The 23,312-nt window shown below is 38.2% G+C and overlaps 2 protein-coding genes across 10 annotated transcripts; both read left to right on the top strand.

The window, feature by feature from the left end:
* The first annotated feature begins 5 nt into the window (after positions 1 to 5).
* Positions 6 to 1,493, top strand: LOC129795637 (enoyl-[acyl-carrier-protein] reductase, mitochondrial). The gene is made up of 2 exons (XM_055837090.1): positions 6 to 267; positions 332 to 1,493. The coding sequence occupies exons 1-2, from the start codon at positions 48 to 50 to the stop codon at positions 1,192 to 1,194; spliced, it is 1,083 nt and encodes a 360-aa protein (XP_055693065.1). The 5' UTR covers positions 6 to 47; the 3' UTR covers positions 1,195 to 1,493.
* LOC129795437 (pericentrin) lies at positions 1,450 to 22,338 on the top strand. Of its 9 annotated transcripts, none has more exons than XM_055836705.1 (13): positions 1,450 to 1,563; positions 4,021 to 5,235; positions 6,397 to 7,311; positions 7,470 to 7,598; positions 12,398 to 13,362; positions 13,946 to 14,165; positions 14,441 to 14,491; positions 15,007 to 15,174; positions 16,089 to 16,745; positions 18,374 to 18,532; positions 18,608 to 21,151; positions 21,221 to 21,513; positions 21,778 to 22,338. In XM_055836705.1, exons 1-13 carry the CDS (start codon positions 1,522 to 1,524, stop codon positions 21,920 to 21,922), a joined length of 7,503 nt encoding a protein of 2,500 aa, XP_055692680.1. In that variant the 5' UTR covers positions 1,450 to 1,521; the 3' UTR covers positions 21,923 to 22,338. The 9 variants fall into 9 exon arrangements, with proteins under 9 accessions (XP_055692680.1, XP_055692679.1, XP_055692682.1 ...); XM_055836704.1 differs by having other exon boundaries at positions 14,438 to 14,491; XM_055836707.1 differs by lacking the exon at positions 7,470 to 7,598 and having other exon boundaries at positions 14,438 to 14,491.
* Positions 22,339 to 23,312: the final 974 nt, after the last annotated feature.

Here is a 23,312-nt window from a genome sequence, read left to right as displayed (position 1 = left end):
TGACGTTTTATCCAAAGGGGAAGTGATAGTGAGAAAATCAAAACAAGATGATTTTTTCTCGTGTTTTCCAAAGATTTCCTGGGAATTTTGCCACTGCCAGGCGGCAAATGACCCTCCTGTCCACAAGATTGGTTTACAAGGAATTCGGAGAGCCAGCTGATGTGGTTAATCGCGTTGAGGAGAAGCTGGAATCGCCCAAAAGCAACGAGGTTACCGTGCGGATTCTCGCAGCGCCCATAAATCCAGCTGATATCAACACAATCCAAGGTTACTTCTTGGTCTTTGTACCCCAGTGGGGCACCGTTGATTAACGGAGTATCTAATTTTGCAGGAAAGTACCCTGTGAAGCCTCCACTTCCGGCGGTGGGAGGAAATGAATGCCTGGGTGAGATTGTAGAGCTTGGAGCTGGTGTTGAGAACTTCTCCATTGGGGATCGTGTGATACCCTTCAAGACGGGCATTGGCACGTGGTGTACGTATGCCAACTACCCAAAGGATGCTCTTCTGCGTGTCCCCAAGACACTGGGCGTAGCAGAAGCTTCAACGTTAACTGTCAACCCTCCAACGGCCTACCGGATGCTGCGGGATTTTGTGGCGCTCAAACCTGGGGACACAGTACTCCAGAATGGGGCCAACAGTGCCGTGGGGCAGGTTGTGATTCAACTATGTCGCAAATGGGGCTTCAAGAGTGTCGGCATTGTGCGGAATCGAGCAGAAATTGAGGATTTGCGTTCCTTCCTTACGAATCTTGGGGCTGATTGGATTATCACGGAAGAGGAAGTTCGCACGACGGATCTCTTCAAGAGTGGTCAAGTGAAGAAGCCCAAATTGGCATTCAACTGCGTTGGCGGGAAGAGTTCGCTGGAGATGCTGCGACATGTTGCAGATGGAGGAGTTGTCGTGACATACGGTGGGATGTCTCGGGAACCCGTAACAGTACCCACGGGGCATCTAATCTTCAAGGATATCGCATTTAGGGGTTTCTGGATGACACGATGGACGAGGGAGAATCTCAATTCACCGGAAAGGAGTGAAATGTTTCGGGATTTGATTGAATTCATTGAAAAGGGTGATCTACAGGGACCTCGGGCTAAGATTGTTCCCGCCAAGGACTTTCAGGGGGCCCTGAGGAATGCCATGGCCTTCCAGGGATTCATTGGGCAGAAATTTATCCTGGATTTCACACAGATTTAATTGATTTTTTTGCTTTTTTTAGGGAAAAAATGTATATAAATCTTCAATTCTAGGAAAGTTTCAATGAATTTTTATTAGTTTTTCCGGCTTTTTTTGGACGAGAAAATGAAGGAAAATCACAAAAAAAAACATGAGAAAAACTCCCAGGATTAACGAATATTTTCAAAAATTCAAATTAACTGTCAAGGAAATTGTCAAAAAATAAACTGTCAAAGTGAATGGCGTATGCGGTTCGTGGTGCGGAGTTTATTTTAAAATTTGATATTTTTGCATAATAAATGTGAATGTTTTGTTGAAAATAAGTGTTGAGTTTAATGTGGGAACAATATGAGTGGGCGTCAGGAGAAAATTGAAGCTGGAAAAGGGAAGGTAAGCCCATTTTTCGAGACATTTTTCCCACCGCGATCGCCATTGATAAGGAAAACATCTTGCATTCATTGGGGAAAATGGTCAAAATTCGTGTTTATTTATGGCTATTTATAGGATTTATCTAATGCAAATACATCCCAGAGATGTATTAGTGCAGACTTGATGCAAAACTCTCGAGTTTTTGCCGTGAAATTGGCTAAAAAATAACTTTGAAGTGAAATCCTTTGAGGAATTGTTTCCCAAAGAATCCTTGTTGTATCCGGAAGACAAAAGACCTTCCAGGGACATCTCTGGGAGTACCCAAATGAGGGCACACTTAAGTGCGTGGAGTATTGATGCACTTGGAGGCGCTAAGAGGCGCATTTTCTCTTCTCTAAAAATAAACAATGAAATTCCTGAGTCAGGGAGGGAATCTTCAATTAACTGGCACCGAGACAATCAACGGAGATCATCATAAAAGTCAATGAATTGAGGAAATTGAGAGCGATATTCGGTGTGTGTGCGCCACACTTGAGTGCCTCTTGCGGGAGCTCCTCCACTCGCACACACAGTAAGAAAATTCTGCGAGTCTCATTTGGAGAAAATCATGGATTCCACGCGCCCAGAAGGGAGTTCCACAAATAGATGCGCCACAAATCTCTCTCCGTATGACCCTCTCCGTGCCCTCAGACGTCTCATCTACATGCAGACTTTAATTTTAAATTCCTCCCCACAAGAGCTTTCCAATCACACATTGCGGAGAGATTCAAATGTGGATTTGTTTGGATTATTTCCACCGCGTAAAATCACCTCCTGATCTCACCAAAGGAATTCTCAGTTGTGCAAAGAGAGAAGAAGAAAAAAACGACGTCACGGTGGCACACAAAAAATTGGGCTATTGATTCCCACGACGCTCGATGAGAGGCCAGATTTTCCGGAATGCGCGTGTTCAGCTTTTTCTTTCTTTATCAGAATGTTTATTTACCCCATATTGATCATTTTATTGCAATGAAGCGCTCACGCCACCCCCGCACAGGTGTTTAGATTGAAATTCATGCCAATTTGTGGAGAATTTTCTCATATTTCATTCTTAAAAAATTAATTCAAACACAATTTCTTCAGCGAATACAGGTGAAATTGATTTGTGTCTTGAGTAAATATTGAAGTCGAAAAGTTAATAGATAGGTGATATTGCGAAAGAAGATTTAGGACTTCAATATTGAACATTTCAGAGTTAGAATTGAAAATTTCATTGTTGGAATTTAAAATTTCAGAGTTAGAATTGAACATTTTAGTGTTGAAATTGAAAATTTCAGTCAGTAATTGTAAATTTCATTGTTGATATTGAAAATTTCAAACAATAATTAAAAATTTCAGTGTTGGAATTGAAAATGTCAGTCTGTAATTGAAAATTTCAGTCTGTAATTGAAAATTTCAGTGTTGGAATTGAACATTTCAGTGTTGAAATTGAACATTTCAGAGTTAGAATTGAAAATTTCAGTGTTGATTTTGAAAATTTCAGGCAGTAATTAAAAATTTCAGTGTTCAAATTAAAAATTTCAGTCTGTAATTGAAAATTTCATTGGTGGAATTGAACATTTCAGTGTAAGAATACAAAATTTCAGTATAAGAATTCAAAATTTCAATATATGAAGAAAAAATCAAGCATTAAAACTTCATAGGTTTCCTTGTTTAAAGAAAATTTCACAGTTAAAATTGAATAAATGAAATAAAAAAATGAAAATATCATGCTCTGAATGTTATAATTTCATTATCAGAAGTAAATTTCACAGATACGAAATATTACATTTAGATGAAAAAGAAAATTTCAGAGAAAGATTTTGAAAAACTTTAACAAATAAAGATTTCAAAAAGATTTTAAAATATTTCAAAGATTTCAGTGTTTGAAGAAAGTTTCGCAGGAACAATTTTGAAATTTTCAAGATCTGATTTGATTAATTTCCATATCAGGGAAAATTTTCAAATAGAGAATTTTTATAATTTCAGAACAAAAGAAAAATTAATAGCCCCAATTAGATATTTTTAGTAATAGATGAAACTTTCCAGAGCAAATTTTTCAAAATTTCAATAAAAGTCAGAGTTTTTAAAGAAAATTTACAACTAAAAGAAGAATATATTTCAGAGAATTTTTATTCTAATTCTATTTAATGAAAAAAATTACAATCAGTGTTATTTTTTTTTTAATTTTCAATAAGAAAAATAAAGCTCCTAAAACTAAAATTCCTCTCAAGCTTCGAACCTTTAAAACATAACCTCATTTCGATGAATTTTTATACGTTCCTTGAGCTTCTGCATCGTCGTCCCAACGTACAAACTTCCACATACCTTCGATTTGTTTATTTTTACAACGTAAATTCTCAAGCATTTTGCAAAGTTCACTCAATGTTGTGTTTACATCACTACATTAATAAAATTCTTTTCTTTGTGTTTTTTTTCTTGTTGTTTTGGTGCCTCTAGTTGGCTGCCTATGTGAGACGAAAGAATCGCAAGAAAGACAGTGCAAGCTCATCGTCAGACCATTCGGGTGAGGAGATCTCCCACAATTCCCTGGAAATGTCCAGGAGTGACAGTGATGCAGCTGATGGGGGTAGAGAGGCAAGGTCAGAGACAAAATCAGAGGTACATTCGGAGATTCCATCCGGAGGAATTGAGGAGGATATTGAGGAAGTTCTCACGGGTGGGAGTACATCGGCGGAGCATGGGGAGGAAGTTGTGGATCTGCGAAGGAGGCAGTTGTTTGATTTGGATGCACCAGGACCGTCACGGTTTGATGTGGACGATGAGCTGTCTGGTGGGCGGATTGCGCAGCATTTTCGCCCAGAGAGTGAGATGGATTCACTGGATGCTGTGCTGAATGAATTGGATTCGGAGAAGCAGGAGGACGATGTGATTCTGCTGAATGATCAAAAGGTCAGCTTGAAGGATTTGCGAGAACGGCAGGAGAGTCAGAGTGCTGAGGAGCCTGCGAAGAGTGGCCAAATGTCCGATGATAGTGTTGAGGAGGATAAATCCGTTGGGGAAGTCTTGGTGACGCATGATTCAATTGAAGTGAGTGTTCAGGAGGATCCACTGGATTCCTTGGATGGGGAGCACGTTGAGAATGCTCAGGAGGAAGTTGAGAGGTTTCGTGAGAAGGTAATTGAGGTGGTGACAAGTCACAGAGACGCTGCAGGTGGGAAGGAGTCTCCACCAAAGGAAGCCCCGAAAGAGGAAGTTCAGGATGTGGTTGTTAGGCCAATGGAGAGATGTCTGGAGTACAGTAAGGAAGTTCTGGAGGATATTTCGGAGGAATCCGAACATGCCCTTGAGAGTTTGGAGTCAATTGAGAAGCTAAAGGTGCACACAGTTAATCGAACGCATGAGAATGAGCTGCGAAAAACAACGTCCAGCAATTCCTTCTTCAGTCAACCCATCCCATCCACAAGCCCGGAACTGCGTTCACTTCCAACAAGTCAGAAGGATGATGCAGTTACGTCGTCGCACGATGAGGAGGCAATGAGTATTGAGGCGAGGGCAAAGGATATCTGGGAAGGTGGACGAGAACTTCCTATTTCTGCCATTTTCTCCCGCAGGGATTCACTGAAGGAGTGCCCAATGTCCGAAAGGGATTCTGCGAGTCTCGTTACGAATTCCACGGAATACAGGACACTGCAGGAGGAGTACCTACACAGGGTATGTACAATAATGCCTCAATCACGATTAAACCAACCGTATTAACCAATAATTGATCAATAATTGATAAATCAATTGAGCCAGTCAATCAATTGATCAATCATTGGTCAATTATTGATCAATCTAAGGTCAATTCTGATTGCTCAATAATTGATCATTTATGCGGATCTACATGAACTCAATATTCAGCTCAATAATTGATCAATTATTGGTTATTTATTGATTAATCTCAGGTCTACATATTCTAATTGCTCAAAAATTGATCATTGCGGAACTACATGAATTCTTTATTAGGCTCTATCAATTGATCAATCATTGGTCAATTATTGATTAATCTCAGGTCAATTCTGATTGCTCAAAAATTGATCATCTTTGTGGGCCCACATTAACTCAATATTGATACTATCAATATCGAGTCAACTATAACACAATCAATTATTGAATATAGTTTGACCAATTATTGTTCTTCAATTTTTCATCAATCAATTGATCACTTTATGCTCAATTATTGATCAATCAATATTGATAGTATCAATATTTAATCCATTTTAACTCAATCAATATTGATCATGGATTAATCAACTATTGATCAATTGTTGTTAATCAGTTTGATTGCTCAATAATTGATCAATTATTAGTTATTTATTGATCAATTTCAGGTCAATTCTGATTGTTCAAAAAAATTGACCATCAGTTACCCAATATTGAGGTCAATAGTTAATCAATTATTGATCAATTTCAGGTCAATTCTGATTGTTCAAAAAATTGATCAACAGTGACTCAATATTGAGGTCAATAGTTAATCAATTATTGATCAATTTCAGGTCAATTTGTGATTGCTCAATAGGTGATCTTTCTGGACCTACAGTGACTCAATAATTGATCAATTTTGGCTTATTAATTGATCAAACTCAGGTCTATTCTGATTGCTTAAGAAATGATCATTTATGCTGAGCTATATTGACTCAATATTGAGCTCAATAGTTGATCAATTATTGTTTAATTAATGATCACTCTCAGCTCAATTTTAAGTCAATCTTTTTTTTTAATCAATTATTGTTTATATTGATTGCTCAATAATTGCTCAATAATTGATCAATTATTGACAAAATTTGTTTACTGAGTTGCTAATTTTCCTTAATTTTCCTGGGGAATTTTCAGCTTCAAGCATTGGACATTCAAAATGTGATCGCCGAACGGGATAAGATGATTGAGAGCTTAACCACATCGCTGCAGCAATCAACGGAAGCACGTGAGGATCTTCAATCACAGAGTGATCGTCTTGTTGTTGAGGTGAATCAACTGCGGAAGCAACTGGCAGAGACAGCGGATCTTCTGCAGCGCTCAAGTAGACCGCGAGATCTCGAAAGTCAGCGCCTATCGGAGGTCTCGATTGATCTGGTCAGTGAAACGGATGAGGAGAGTGAGAGAAATTTCCCCGTGGATCGTGAGAGTCAAGAGAGGAAGTTGGATGAGGTGCGTGATCAGGCGAATCTCGCTGTTCCCGTGTCGAAGCAAATTGAGCAATTCCAGAAGTACCTTTCGGCCGATGAATTGCGAATTTTCTTTATGGTCCAGAAGAAATTTGATGATTTCCTCGCGCAGGAGATTGAGAAGGCTCGTATGCGGCATGAGGCGGAGATTAAGGTGCTGGCTGATCGTCTGGATGCGGAGAAGAAGGAGAAGGATGTGGAGATGACGCAACTACGGCAGTATTTTGAGAGGAAATGCTCAGAACTGGAGAAGCAATATTCGGAGGAGATTTTCTCACAGCACAGTCACAGGGATGACACAAATTCAGATCTTTCCGATCAGGATGTCCTCCCGGTGGAGCCGCTGCCCATGAAGTACAAAGATGAGTTGTATTCAAGTCCAACACATCGCAAAATAACCCCAACAAGTGTCAGTGGATCACCCAGAAAGACCCCAGAGAGCCCAGAAGCCACCCTGAGTACCCTCCGGATGCACTATGAACGGAAAATGGCAAAAATGACGGAGATTCATGAGGAAAAGGAACGTCTTTTGCGGGAAAAGTTGAAACGTTTCGAGGCAAAGTATGCGGAGGATGAATTTATGGTAAGATTTCGTGTTTTTTTGTGATCCTTTTTTGGGGTGTTGTGTATCCTGATCTCTGTGTTCTCTTCTCTGTGATCTCTGTGGGCATGAATCTCACACAAAATAACCTCCTCCCTAATAACAAAAAAAAAATCTCCTGTCTGGTGTGGCTCATGAAGACTAATGATGAGACTAACAATGAGCGCAATGAAGTAGCCGCAATCATGGCAGAGTACGACAGGAGGCTAAAGGAGCAGGTTAATCTCGCCCGGCAGGATATTCTCATGGAATTAGATAAAAACATTCAGGTTAGTGCTTTTTGGTGTTTTTGACTTCATTCTCTTTCTTATTTTTGCATGAATTTTTTTCTGTGGAAATTAATCCTTTAAAAGAATGGAAAGAGTTAAAAGTTTTCTAGATAAAAGATAAAAGATTCATTAAGAAAATATTAAAATGAAACAAAATGCTTTTAAACATTTTAAGATGGAAAAGATTCTGGCAAAAAATATTTTTTTTCTTACAATTCGTTAGTTATAACGTTTTTTGGCATTCTCACAACAACAAAAAATTGGAAAATTTGTAAGGTCTAAAAAGTTTTACTTTTAGACCACGTAGCCGAGACACATTTTGCGCCATAATAGAAAAGATTTTGGTATTCCGGCTTAAATTTTTCTTATTTGTTTGATATTTCGTGGGAAAGAATTGAAAGATATAATGGGTCATATTCTGTGACCATGATACATTAGATATTTCAAGAATTTGTTATGAAATTTCAACCATTTCAAAGATTTCTTGGTCGCAGAATACAACCCGATAGGTCTAAAAAATTTGTACTAACAAGACACATTTTACACAATAAAGGAAAAGAAAAATTGGGTATTCCAAATAGAAGAATTCTTGTCAAACTACGGGGTAGATTCTCTTGAAAATCTTTTCTTTTTCTTTTGCTTACAATTTAAGGGGGTCTCTTGGGAAAGCTGTCATTTTTCTTAAACTTGGTTTTTCGATGTTGGTTACATTGGTAGCCTGATTATTGAAGTGTAAGAAAATCACTTTTTGCCATCTTGTGATTTTCCGACTTTTCCACAGTACTGCCCTAAAACACAAAGGTAGGTTTTCTCAGGATTTACTGGATGGATTTTGATGGGGTAAAAAGCAAATGGAAGAAGAAGGATTAGCGAAGAATGTACCGGAACAGATTTTTGATTTTCGACTCAGAAGTTGAGAAAAGTCAATAAGAATATTTGTCTACTTTTCTCAGCTTCTAAGTTGAAACTCAAAAATCTGTTCCGGTACATTCTCCTCTAATCCTTCCTCTTTCATTTGCTTTTTACTCCATCAAAATCCATCCAGTAGATCCTGAGGAAACCTACCTTTGTGTTTTGAGGAAAATCACAAGATGGCGGAAAATGATTTTCTGACTCTTCAATAATTAGGCTACAAATGTAACCAATATTGGAAAACCAAGTTTAAGAAAAACCTCAAGAAAAATAAAAATATTCAATTTCATTGTCTCTCATAAGAGACCGCCCTTAAAAGAAGCCTTCTAGAGCTTCTAGAAAATAAAAGATTTTTGTCAGAATCGAAATTTATGACAGAATATTTCTTTTTGTAATTTTTTCGCCACTAGATGGCACATCAGTTAGCACATGAGCTTTTTCCTAAATCTTCCATCTCTAATCTAGAATTTCTTTTATATTGCAAAAGTGATCAACTCTACTACTGATCTTGTTCTCGGTGAATTCTTTATAATTTCTTTTGCTGTTTTTTTTGTTCTTTTTATTTATTTTTTGTAAAGAATAAAAAAAAATCTCCACTCGTTACATTGAGGTCTTGCCCTCTCATGTATGTTAGACTTTGCGGCATTTGATGAATGTGTGAGAGACTGGGGAATGGCTGATGATCTATATTTATAAATGGAAAAGCCCTTTTTGCTTTTTCTTCAAATGCAAATCCACCGCACTGTTGTGCGTAATGCACATTTTATAAATAAGATGCCATCCAAATGAGAAGTTCATTTACTTTTTGGACATGTTGTTTTGCGTGTGGAAGAAAGATGATTTGGATGGGAAACTTTGTGCCAAAAAGCCATGAGATCATCAAGAAGGAATTTCTCTATGGATGAGTTTGAAGATCATACCTTATCGTCAATGGAAATCGCCTGCATGGCTAGAGGAGATAAGAAGTTGTGGAGTTGGGGGAGTTTTCGATGCGATTTACGCGCATGATGATCTCGTTGTGAACCAGGAATGGAGGGAGATGAATCTATTTTTGAAAAAAAAAAGGGGAAGAGAGATCACCAACAGTTTTATTCCCGCTCTCAGTGCGTTCAGTCATGCCAGAGTGCTTATTTTGATTCTCTGTGTGACCCGCTTCTTTTGGGATTTTCACGGGAATTTCGGGTATTCTCTGTGTGATCGCGTGGACAGTTGTGGAGATCGCGTGATCGCGGTGAATGTGAAGCAAAAGAGTTCACTAAAAAAAAAAGTCTTTTGGTATGATTTCATTGATTGTGCGATATTTTATCATTTCATCAATTGAGTGGTTCTTTTTCGTGCACAACTTCCTTCAGGAGGTATTTTTTTAAAGGACATTTAAGGAGTTTTTTCCCCTCAAAATGCTTTTTATTCCTAAAAATAATTTCATTGTTTCCTCGAATTTTTCCCTCCATGCTGGGCTTTCCATTGCAACATCCGGCTTTTTTTTCTTCTTCTCCATAAAATCTCCTCTCATGTCTTTCGTCTGCTCTGGCAAAAAGAAAAATATATATTAGACAGTATGTGTGTTGTGTCTGGGTGATGAGAGAGTGGGATTGTGCGAGGGAGGTTGGGAAAGTAAAACGAAAAAAAAAGGAAGAAAAGTGCGTGCATGTGAAAGAATAAACGCGCAACAAAGTCAATGAACTGCGTGATGTTTGGGGATTAATTTGAATGCGGAAAAAAAAGAAAATTCGTGTAGTTTTTCATGCCATATGGCTTTGGAAGAAACAAAAAAGTTCCCACCAAAATCTCATGCTGAATTTATATTTTATTAATAAATAATTTTGGCGGAAAAAAAGAATTGAGATCTTCTTGACCTTGAGTGGGAGGAATGTTGTACATCAATCAGTCACGGGGAAAAGGCGATAAAAATGTATTTTTACCAACAAAATTAAGTGTCGTGGAAGAGCTGAAGAAATATATTTTGCTCTTGGCTCGCGTGCGTGAGAAATAATTGAGGAAATGAGACAAATCGGAGGTATAAAATGTCTCAAAAAAACACGCACAGAGTTGATATTTCGAGCTGTTTTGTGCTGCGTCTAAATAGCATTTAAAATTATGTCTGCCAGAATTAATGGAATATTGTTTACAAGAGCAGTGTGTCACATTCCTAATGCAACTATAAATTAGCTAAAAAGTTTTGAATTTTTAAAGGAATTTTGAGATAAAAAGAAAGATAGAAGATTAAAAGATAAGAAATTTTTAGGTAAACTTTTTTAGGAAAATATTAAGGAGATTTTTCAAAAAAAAAAAAAAAACAATGGGCTCGATTTTGAAAAAAAATGTCTTTTATATTTTACCAACTTAAAAGTTGTTTTAAGATTTTGACAGATGGCTTTTTAAAAAAAGGTTCTATTGTCGTTCTATAAAAAAAAACAAAGAATTTGTTCTTTCAGAAAACAGTCAGAAGAATTTTTAACGAGCCCTGGAAAGGTAATTATCTTTAAAAACGCGATTAAAAAAAGTAATAAAAATGTCAAAATCTTATAAGATTTATCCGAGAATGTCAAAAATCTTACAAGTAACGAAATATAAGAAAAGAAAGGATTTGTATCAGAATCTACCACTTAGCATAGAATTTTTAAATGAATTTTGATATAAAAAAGGAAGAGAAGACAAAAATTTATTTAAAATCTTTTTTAACACTTATATTTTAGGAAAATCTAGTTGAATATTTTTTAATTTAATTCAGAAAAAAAACAATGATAGAAAACATTCGAAAATTCTACGTGGTTTATCGGTTTTCTACTCTTTTGTACATTTTTTCGTATATTTTTCCAAATATTCTAAATGATTTTCGCAATTTTCATATTCTATAGCCTCACGGGCATCCTTCTTGAGAGTTTTCTTCGTTAATTGCACCCAAAAATTTCATTTTTATTGCACATAAAAGAAAAGTTTGGTTATGTTATGTGTCAAAAAAATTTCTCTTTTGCGGTTGTCAAAAAAAATGCCTCGTCCGTCTGTTCTGAGTAATTTTGTACATTTTCATTCGTTTAGCAGTTTAATGGCATTTAAAATGATTTAATCGCATTTAATGCAATTTAATCCCATTAAAAGCGATTTAATCACGCTTTGTACGTTTCAAATTTAATATTTTAAACTGACTCAATCATAAGGCATTTTAATCAATTTAAAATTAAGACGCGTTTTCTTGCATTTTAGTAATATTTTCAGAGATTTAATATAATTTTTAAAACATTTTGTTTCGAATTTTGAACGATTCAATGACATTTTGAGCGATTAAATGCATTTTCCATGTATTTCATTTAAGAAGTTTTTATAACATTTTGAAGTCTTTAGACACATTATGTGAATTCTAACTGAATTCTGCTTATTTTATTGCGTTTTGCGCATATTTTATTGAAACTTTAACCCTTTAGTGTCCACGTGAAACATTGAAACATATCCATAACGTCTTCTTTTACCAGATTTACGTATAAATTTAACTTATTTCGATGTTGGAAAAGCAAATTAATTAAGTAAAAGGGAAAATAAAATGTTTTTAGGTTTACATATGACTAAATGTACGCAAAAGGGTTAAACAGATTTTTTTTCTCAAACATTATCAATTTGCTGCAAAATACGATGATCTTTGTTGCATTGTGATTGCTACACTCTGTGGCTGTGTGAATGAATATTATGAATTGCTTAGGAAGGGAGTCTCATAAATGAATAGGGAAAGTGGCTACGTTGTATTGTATGTGGGGTTAGTGATGTTGAATTATTAAATTGAATGATAAAAGAGTGTTGATGCGGATGAATTTAAAAAGCAGTTGGAATTGATTTAGCTGCTCGTTCACTTCACCACAGTTCTATCAATTCTCCTCTTTCTCTGCGCGTTGTAGGCTCTCCTTTCGGAATCCTCCTCAGCGGATAGCCATTGGCCGCCAGAGTTGATTTTACTTCGTGAGAAATTCACGGCACAAAATAAATTGGAGATAACGCAGCTACAGATAAAGCATGAGGAGGAGATGTCACGTGTTAAGAGTGATTTTGAGCGGCAGCTAAATAGGAAGAAGAAGCGAAATAATGCATATGATTCCAATCGGGATCTCGAGGATATTGTCACAGAGAGGGATAATCTGCGTGAGATTTCGGGGACGCTGCGGAATCTCTTGGTTGGCCTCACAAAGTACTGCGTTGTCTATGAGGAAGATCTCAATAAGTCATTTGTGGAGCAATTGGCAAATGTGGGGGGAACACTACTCGATGAGACACTCCAGTCAACCGATGGGGAGGACGGGCAGGTGGGGAAGAGGATAAAATTCGCCCCAGATGTGGGGGGAATATTGAATTTAGTCGAAGATCCGAGTCTTGTGAAGTTCATCAGCAATGCCAGGGATAATGAGGAGCAGGCAACGTTCAATCTTGATGGTTTCATTGATTCTCTCAATACGGAAGTGGAGTACCTGCTGAAGCTATCTGAGGATTTAGCAAAGGCCCGTCAAGGTGTTGCAGGGAAGGATGACAGTTGCGAAGAGGAAGATGGACTGAAGAGTTCAATAAAACGAAATAAAATTACCAAAACTTCGTCACTGGTGGAAAATCTGCCAAATGGCGAGTACAGAGATGCCTCAGAGACACATAGTTTGCCAATTTTTGGACCAATTGATGCCCTACGTGCGGGGGAGGTTAATTTGCAGCTTCACGAGCTGAGAAATCGTCTCGTAAAGTCAGAAGAGGAGAGAAAAGGGTTGGTTGCAGAATTGGCGGAAGTGGTTAGTCGTCATGACAGCCTCCTACAGGAACTCAGTAGTACTAAAGATCATGTGGCTGCTCTTGAAGGTCGCCGCGAGACAGTGAGTGAAGGGTGAGTAAAAATTATCGTTGTTTTTGAACTTTTATTTATTTACTGTTAATTGAATTCGAAAAGAACTTAAGGGTGAAATTAAAAAAATAGATGATTTCCTAGTGTTGGTCACATTTAAAGACTTATTATTGAAGAGTAGGAAAATCATTTTCCGCCATCTTTTGATTTTCCTCAAAACACAAAGGTAGGTTTTTCTCTGGATCTACTGGATGGATTTTGATGGAGTAAAAAGCAAATGAAAGAGGAAGGATTAGCGGAGAATGTACCGGAACAGATTTTTGAATTTCGACTTAGAAGCTGAGAAAAGTAGATAAATATTCTTATTGATTTCTCTCAACTTCTGAGTCGAAATTCAAAAATCTGTTCCGGTACATTTTCCGCTAATCCTTGCTTTTTCATTTGCTTTTTACCCCATCAAAATCTATCCAGTAGATCCTGAGAAAAACCTACCTTAGTGTTTTAAGGCAGTTCTGTTGAAAAGTCGCAAAATCACAAGATGACGTACAAATTCAATTTTTTTTAGTGTGTCTTGGCTAAATTGTTGTCCAGTGAATTTTTGAATTTAAAAAAATCTTTTCGGCAGTTTTGGATCAAGCTCCAGTACGTCAATGCATCAAACGGGTAGACCTATTCTGTCTTATGGGGAATTACAGGAGAAGGCAAAGCAAATCCTTAGTAATACCCCAAATGTGGCAACAGCGGATAATTCATCAATCCTCGTGCAGCTTATTGAGGATTTCTGTCGCGAAGGGGATCGCCATCAGGAGGAGAAAAAGCGTGATCGTGATGATCTTCAGTCTCAAGTAAGTTCTGACAAATTTTGCACTTTTTTTAAAATTATTTTTTAAAGGATTTAATGGTTGTTTTGAGAAGCACGTTTACGTATCCTTGCACAATGATTCCATTAGATCGTGTGATTTGCAGCTAATATTTTTACCTCACTGCAAGAAGTTTTAATTTTTTTTAAAGTAGAATTTAATGGGGTTGATTGATCACGAAGCAGATGAATTTGCTGCATTTCTAACCCAGCACTTTGTAGGGTAAAGAGAGACATTTTTGTTTTGCTTTTCTCTAGCAGACACATGGCACGGTGATATTGAAGCAAGAGGATGTGGTATTGATTGATAAGGTAATTTATTGTTTGTTGTTTTTCCCTAATTTTCTTTCATCTGCTTTTCTCTCTGTTGAACTTCTTCATTTTTTTCTTTTTTCTGTGGAAAAAATGCTTTTTTGTGGAATTATATTAATTTTGCGTGTGTGGCTTTACTAAAATGGTGTGTGTCTATGCTAAATTAGTATTTTCTTATCCGTTTTTCTAATGTAACAATGCTATTTCGTCAAAGACTTACCAGGTGTGATTCAAAAGCAAAAAAGATGATTTTTTTATATGGAAAAGTGGTGCAATAGTTTCAGCCAAATTCCTTATTTTTCGTGTGTGTCCCGGCTAAAAATCTAAAGTGTCTTTGATGAAAAAGTTCAGCTTGTATTGAACAAATTAATAAATCAATAAAATGGCATTGTTTTGCTTGCATGATTATTCACACAAAAAATTCACATTTCTTTCCATTATAAAAGAAAAATTCATTAAAAAAATGAAACTTTGTGAATGAAAAAACCAAAAAACAAATCCCAATGAATGCGCAGATTAATGCAGCAGACAAACAATTGCGAGCTACGAGGCAATTTTTGGAGGAACAAGCGGCTGAACGTGAAGTGGAGCGTGATGAATTTACGCGGGAAATTGAAAAGCTAACAGGACAGTTGCGTGAACGCGATAAGGAAAGATCAACGCATGATCGTCTTGTGAAGGAGGTGAGAACATCATCCTTTCATTCTCTATTCTTCTTTTCTTTATTTCTTCACACGTTCATGATCATTCTTTGCGTGCTTCTAACACCAAATGATCTCCTTCTTGGCAAAAGGCGAAATTTGCAAGAAAAAAAAATCGCATGAAGTTCGCTTTAAGTTTTTTCTTCTTTGGGGAACTTTTATTTTTGTGATCGTCATTGATGTGAGTAAGAACAGGAAGTGAAAGGAGCAAGGACGCGTGCTTCTGCTGTGTATGTGTGTGAGACAATTAAGGGGGATCTCTTGGAAAATCTATTAGAATTTACACATTTTTAATGTTGTAATTTATCTTAAACTTGGTTTTTCGGTGTTGGTCAGATTTAAAGACTTATTGAAGAGTAAGAAAATCATTTTCCGCCATCTTAGGTGCGATGCCAACACAAAGGTAGGTTTTTCTCAGGATCTACTCGATGGATTTTGATGGGGTAAAAAGCAAATGGAAGAGGAAGCATTAGTGGAGAATGTACCGGAACAGAATTTTGAATTTCCACTCAGGAGCTGAGAAATGTCGATAAATATTCTTATTGACTTTTGTCAGCGTCTGAGTCGAAATTCACAAATCTGTTCCGGTACATTCTCCGCTAATGCTTCCTCTTTCATTTGCTTTTTACCCCATCAAAATCCATCCAGTAGATCCTGAGAAAACCTACCTTCGTGTTTTGAGGAAAATTACAAGATGACGAAAAGTGATTTTCTTACTCTTCAAAAATTAGGCTACAAACCAACATTGGATAACCAAGTTCAAGAAAATCTTAAGAAAAATGAAAACATTAAAAATATGTAAATTCCAACAATTTGCCCAAGAGACCCCCCTTAAAGGAATTTTCCAAGCATCCCCAAAAGGTCTCTGACGGTGATCATTTTCGGGATTTTTTCAGGTTGAATCCCTTGAGAATCAACTGCGTGAAATGTCAATGTTGCTGAATGAATGCGAAGAGAAGAAGCAAAGAGTTGAGGGTGAACTGAGGCTTGCCACGGAGAAGATTCTTGAGCACAGGGAATGTATTGCGGACCTTGAGATGCAGCTGGAGGCTAAAGGGGCGCATGAACGTGTGACTGATGAAACGGTGAAGCAGCTTAAAATTCTCGTTGCAACACAAACAAGTGCCGCTGAGTCGCTAAAGCTCGAAATGGAGGGCTTGAGGGAGGAAGTGGACGGTAAGGAGCAGCTTGAGGAGCAAATGCGTCAATTACGTGCTGGGCAGGAGCAGAATGCAACGCTGGAGCAACTTGCGGCACAGCTGAGGGATATTGAGGTTGCGCTTGAGCGTAAAACGCGAACCCTTGAGTCCCTTCATGCGGGAATTGCTTCGGAATCCTGCAGTAGTCCATCGGAGGATGTTTCCATTCGGGGGCAGGTGGCAGTTGCCATGTCCGAAGATGTTTCCCCACGATCAACAGCATCCCTCTTGCCCGTGGATGAGGTGCAGAGGATTTTGGAGAAGTTGGCGAAGCACAGTCGCGCCGAGGAGGCGGCCATCAAGAGGATCCATGACCTGGAAATGCAAATATCCGGAGTGAGGGCAAATTTTGCGGTGAGTACAATATTGATACATTAGCCATTAACATTTCATCAGCACAAATCTCTTCTCCTGGCATTCTGCCACATTTCTAAATGTGCCCAAGTCAGTGCGTGGGAAAAACGTACTCATGAGAGTCTCAAGAGCAAGCTCAAAAGGACAAGAATGTTGCAAAATCAAATTGATTTTTGATGCGAAAAATAGGAGTTTTTCTTAATTGAAAATAGGATTTAAAATTTATTGGAATCCGTTGAATTTGAATGTTTAAAAAGATTTAAAATTAAAAAAAGGGAAATTTTTATTAGAAAAATTCAAATTTCGGTAATTTCGAAATTGAAAATTTTCATCATTTCGAAATTAAAAATTTCGAGAATTTCGGAATTGAATTTCTATAAAATTGGAAAAATTCGATAATTCGAAATTGAAAATTTTCATCATTTCGAAATTTTAAAATTTCGATAGTTTCAAGGGTTTCAAGATTTTGGAATTGAATTTATATAATGTCGAAATTGGAAAAATTCGTTTTTATTACAATTTTTTATAGAAATAATTTCAATTTAGAAAATTACAATTTCAAAATTTTCGATATTAAGAATTTTTATAAATAAATAGATTCTAAATTTTTTTTTGAGAAAATTGAAAATTAAAAACTTATAACGTTTGAAAGTTCCAAAAGCAATTTTGAAAATTAAAGATGAGAAAATTTCAATGTTGGAAACTCACATAAATAGAGAATTTTTTAATTTAAACTGAGGAAATTGAAAGCACCAAACTTTCGAAGTCAAAATATCTAATTTGAAAACTTTTAATATTGAAAATTCAAAAATTTCTATATCGAAAGAATTAACTATATTTATTTAAAAAATCGCAAAAAGGATGAAAATTTAAAAAAAAATCAATTTCTGATTTTGAAAATTGAATATGCATTTCGATAACAAATATTGAAATTAAAAAAATCTTTATCGAAATATTTAGGTTCGAAAAATTCGATATCGAATCTACGAAAAGCTTGATTTGGACTACTGGAAATATTTCTATTCGACACAAAAAAAAAAACATTTAAATTATTCTTTTTAATCGTAAAAAGTGTCTTGGCTAATTTTTCACGTCCAAATTAGTACTTCATCAGGCACCTTTCAACTGAGAATTAGTAAAATTTATTTTATAATATATCTATTCGTCTAAATCAGTTATGCAGCAGATTAGCTTATTTTAAATTGAAACTGAAATTTCAACTCTTCAATATTCTTTTTAATCACAAATTGCTTAATAAATCTGGTGCATTGCTTATTGAATAAATCCAGATGCCTCAAATATTTCCTGGAACTCACTTCTGGGATTTTTACTCACACCACACCCCCACTCTTGGATGCAATTGAAGCCAAAAAGTTTGGGTAATTGTGATGTATAAAATGATTCTTCTTGCGTATAGTGAAGGAAGAAAAAAAATGGGCTAAAAATAAAATTTTACTTTATTATTTGTTTATGGTTGAGAGTTGGGAAATCTCGCTGGGGATCTCACGTGTGTGTGTATGCTGGGAGTTAGTCAGTGTAGTTCCTACTGTTGGTAAACACACGCGGGGGATGCTGGCGAGTTAATTTTTGGGATGAATCGTGTGAGTGAATTTTTAATGAAAATGCAGGAATTGCAACACGAAAGGGATGCCCTGCAGGAGAGAATGTCTGAGCAATTGGTGAGGATATCATCACTGCAGTCACGCCTCGATGAGCAGAGGCATCGTGCGGAGGAGATTCATCGTCAAGGGACGTCTGATCTCAATATTCGTGTCCATGATTTGCAGGTAAAATTAAAAGAATTAACTTTTCACGGAAAAGAAGAAGAAATTAATTTTTTGGCGGGAATTTCTCTGGCGCAGACGGAAGTGGCGAGCCTGCGGGAGACCCTTGTGAGTCGTGATAAGCAAATAGTCACCCTAAAGGGGCACCTTGAGCAGAGTCGTGAAGTAATTGAGCGGCAGGAAGTGGAGCTGGCACGTGAGCCAGTTGATGGGAAGTGCATTGAGAAGTTGGAGCAGGAGCTTCAGGAGAGGATGCAGGAGAATCAGCAGCTGAAGGAGAAGATTAAGAATGAGATGGTGAACAAACTTGCCCTTCCGGATCTCATGGAAACAATGCTGGCGGATAAGAATGAGGAAATTGATCATTTGCGTGAATTACTCGATGAGAAGGAGAAGCAATTGGCTGAATTGCTGAGGAATCAGGAGAAATTTGTCAAGGACTGTTCGGTGGAGGAAGAGGAAGCAGCTAAGCTGAGTGGGAGGACACTGAGTGATGTGGTGTCCATAACGGATGATGAGAAACCCGAACTAGCAAGAAAAACAGCTGAACCCTTTAGTTTTTCCATTCCAAAACTCTTTCCGGAATCCGGGCAGAAGCGCAGTCTTCCGGACATTTCAACACCACGTCTCAGGGATGATAGGATGCTACCGAATTCCTTCCATGAGTTCACACTGATTGACAAGGAGGGTGCGAGTAGCCCGCGGCATCCAGCTGTGCCGCGACAGATTAACTTTTCACACCTGGACAGTGCAAATTCCGCAGAGCCCAAGGCTGGGGAGACATTCAAAGTCCCGGAGACACCAATGAAGTCCACGGGGGACACGACGCACCTTCAGGTGGAACTTGTGGCTAAGACAAAGCTCTACGAAGCAACGGTGGCAGAGAGAGATAAACTCATGCGGGAACTCGATGAGCTACGTCTCCGTGTGGGTGCAATGGCAGCCCTTGAGGAGGATCTTCGACGCTGTCAGAGAGACAATGAAGCCCTGCTGGAGAAACTCGCAGCATTGGAGGCGGATGTGAAGGAGAAAACGCAGGAAATTGCCAAATTGGAGGAATTCCGTGCTAAAGCAACAAAGGATGCCCAAGGATTGCCAACAATTGAACTTCTGGAGCAGGAAGTGGAATCGCTGAAACTTTCCCTGGCACGCCGGGAGGATCAGCTGACGAAACTTGAGAAGGAAACAATAAATTTTGCCCGAATTGAGAAGACTTTCGAAGTGGAGATTGAGAGTTTGCGCCAGGAGCTCATTGAGCGGAATTTGCAGCATGAGAAATGCAAATTGGAACTGCAGGAAGCTCTTGCCAATGCGGAGAAACTCCGTGGGGAGGTTGACAAACACCGTGGGCAGCATCGTAGTGAGAATTCATCATCCCCCAAGCCGTTTTCGCTTGAGGAAATTGCCGCACAGGTGGAGCAGGAATTGAACTATTCAGCACAGTTGGATTCCAACATACTCCGTGCCATTGAGAGTGATGAAATAAATTCCGATGAAGATTTGGAGCAGCATCGGCGCAATGTGCAGGAACTTCTGCGACAGAGTGGATCAATTGAGGGTGAAATAAGGGATTTACGGATGAATCTGGAGGCAGAGGCAAAGCGCAATGATGAGCTTCTGCGACAAAATGCGCAAATTGGGCAGGAAGTTGAGAAGCTCCGGGCACGATGTCGTGAAGTTGAGGCATTGCTTGAGGGGGAGAAGAAGAATTCAGCTACAGTTCAGCAGGAGGATGCCCAGATAATTGAGGCTCTTCGTGTGCGCCTGGAGACAGCGTTGCAGAATGAAATGGAAATGGAGCGAATGCTCGAGGAGGCGCGTGCACGAACGGAGAGGATTAGCACTGTGGTGCAACGTAGTAAATCCCGGGAGAGTTTGCAGAAATCCTCCCCGGCTGATTCGCCACGACGCTCCGATGCGGAAGCTGAGCACGTGGCACGGTTGGAGTGTGAGATAAAGCTTCTTACGGCACAGAATGAACGTGAGAGGGATCGTGTGAAGGATTTGCAGAGCGCCCTGGAGCGGGAGAGGGAGAGATTTAATCGGGAAGTAGCCGATCAGCGGGATCACGGAGCAAAGTTGAGCAGTGAGATTGAGCGGATTGTGCGCGAGAGGGATTCCCTGCAGTGTGATCTGGATGTGGCGCGGGAGAAGCTGGAGCATGCTGAGGAGCAAATTGAGAGTCTCGAGGCGCGTATTCTCAATCTCGAGGACACGGAGGCACGTCGGATGGCACGACAGGGACGTGAACGTCTCGATGCGGTGCAGACGAGTCTGGAGCTGCAGGAGATGCGTGTAAGGCTGAGTGCGGCGGAGAAGGAGCGTGATCAGCTGGTTGAGCAGGTTGCCCTGCTGCGGGAGGACATTGAGCGTGGGGCAAAGAGGGAGGTACGCCTGGCGGAGGTGCTATCGCGCGAGGCGAGTCTCGAGAATAATGTTCCGGAGCAATTTTTGCGAAAGCTCCAGGAGATGAATGCATTGCTGGCGGAGAATTCCCGGGAGAATCGTCAAATGGCTGAAACGCTAAGGCAGCTTGGGGCTGAACGGGAGGCACTGCAGAAGCGCCTAAGGGACCTTGAGACGGGTGTTCCGGGACTACCGAGGGATGACCTGGAGGATAGGGTAAGAAGTCTCCCGCAGAATCTTCCCAAAAGTCAGTTTTTAATTCAGAAATCTTCACCAATTTCTCAGGCAAATCATCTCTTTGGGAAATATCTGAGAGTTGAGAGCTTCCGGAAGGCTCTTGTGCACCAAAAGCGCTACCTGATGATTGTCCTGGCATCGTATCAGGAAACAGAAGCAAATGCCCTTGCTTTGATTCAATCTAAGCAGGGAGTTGTATCGCGGAAACGCAGAAAATCCTTCAGGGCGATTGTTTTTGTCGTTGTGGCCATTGAGAGGATGCGCTTCATTGTACGCCGTTGGCAGTCCGGGAAGAGAATGGGGGCAAAGGCAATTTTTTCCGGAACTCATGGACTTCCGAGGTGAGTTTGTAATTGAATCCTAAAAGGACTTTTAAGCTATACCCATACATTTTGTTAAGAAGACGGTTTTCGTTGTTTTTTCTCACTTGCTTCTTGTGAAATTGTATATCGCACTGTCACTGTCAAACAAGAAATGCCAGTGACAGTGACAGCGTGTCACAATTTGACAAGGAGCAAGTGAGAAAAAACAACGAAAACCGTCTTCTTACAAAAAAGCTTTGGTTAGGCCTTTATGGGAATAAAAAGGGATTTTACTTTAAACAGACGTTCAGCATCAGCTCATACAAATATCTGGAGTCACATTGCAGCAGATGAACAGGCTGTTTTGTCACCACGGAATCCCCAGAGGTTACTTCAGGCACCTACACTCGTTGCAGACTACCTGAGGCAGCACGCAGGACCCAATTGATGGGGATTCATTTCCTTTTTCTCACAGCCAGTATTTTTTTTCTTTCACGTCGTCCTTAAATCCCGTCCTAGTCAGATCCTCATAGACCAATTACCTATATAGTATATAATAATTCCACATTAGCCACATATAGAACTAGAAGTGTGTGCCTTAAAAGAAATCCCTAACAAAGGGTACAAAGAGGCCTTACATTGGATGCCTTGAAGTTCCAAAGATTATTAATTTAATTAATTTTTGATTTCATTTTTCTCTCTGAGTTTGTAATGCCGTGACGAACAGAACCAATTTTTGACTTTTTAATTTAATAAAAAATGTGTTTGTTCTTTTTTTATACGCAATAGGTTAGTGATTAGACTTAATTGAAGATTTGTGAATTAAAAAATTTTTAGAGATAATAAAGAGAGATTCGTTGATAATTTTGTATATTTTATTTGGGGGTGACTTTAGGGGGATTTTAAGGAAGTTTTCCAAAGAAAGATTAGAGCATGATAAGGAAAGGAGAAATCAAGTTTATCTGCTCAGTTGTTTTGATTGAAGAGAATCATCAAATTATTTTTGAACATCCGAATATTTTTTATTCCAATAAACATCCCTTGATTTTTTTTATCCTAGATGGGTTTAGATTGAGGAGCAAGAACTTAAAAAAAGGTGTAAAATTAGTCAAAAAAATAACTAAATTCCTGATTAAAAGTTCTAATTTTTAAGCATAGAAAGTAGTAAATTCAAGGCTAAAAAGTTTTGAGTGCAAGACGAAAAAAGTTATCCCGTTTTTCAGCTCTAAACAGGTTCACTAAGATTGTGGAGAAAAAATTTTAAAAGTACTAAATTAAGTTTTTTAAAAGTATTAAATTCAAGCTTAAGAATATTATTCGGCTCATATTCTTAAACAGGCTCACATTGAAGAGCAGAAGCCTAAAACGTGTTAAATTTTGACCAGAATAGTGCTAAATTCTAGCTCAAAATAGATCTAAATTTAAAGCACTGTAGTTCTAAATTGAAGCCGAAAAAGTTCTTGCTTTTTTTAGTTCTAAAATGGCTTCAGTTAAGAGAATAAAAAAGTCTAAAAAGTACTAAAATTCTGAAAAAAAGACGTTTCGGGTTTTATTTGTCGAATTATTTGTTTTTTAATGAATAATCCAAATATTTTTGAAGATCTGAATATTTTAATTCATAATAAACACCTCTTGTAAAAGGATAATATGATTATTTAAATTGCCTTAAAGTCTGTTTTGAAGTTGATTTCTCTTAGCTTTTTTTTATGAATCCTTAGAATTTCATAAAAAGCTGATTCTATTTATGAATTAGAAATCCTGAACTTTCTTCAGGATATTCTTCATTTTTCTATCCTGACTGCAGTACCTGAAAAAAAAAAGAGAATAAAACTTTCCTT

Source organism: Lutzomyia longipalpis, chromosome 4 (assembly GCF_024334085.1).
Source record: "Lutzomyia longipalpis isolate SR_M1_2022 chromosome 4, ASM2433408v1".
In the NCBI taxonomy this organism is placed as follows: Eukaryota; Metazoa; Arthropoda; class Insecta; order Diptera; family Psychodidae; genus Lutzomyia; species Lutzomyia longipalpis.
This window is presented reverse-complemented; position numbering and strand designations above follow the sequence as displayed.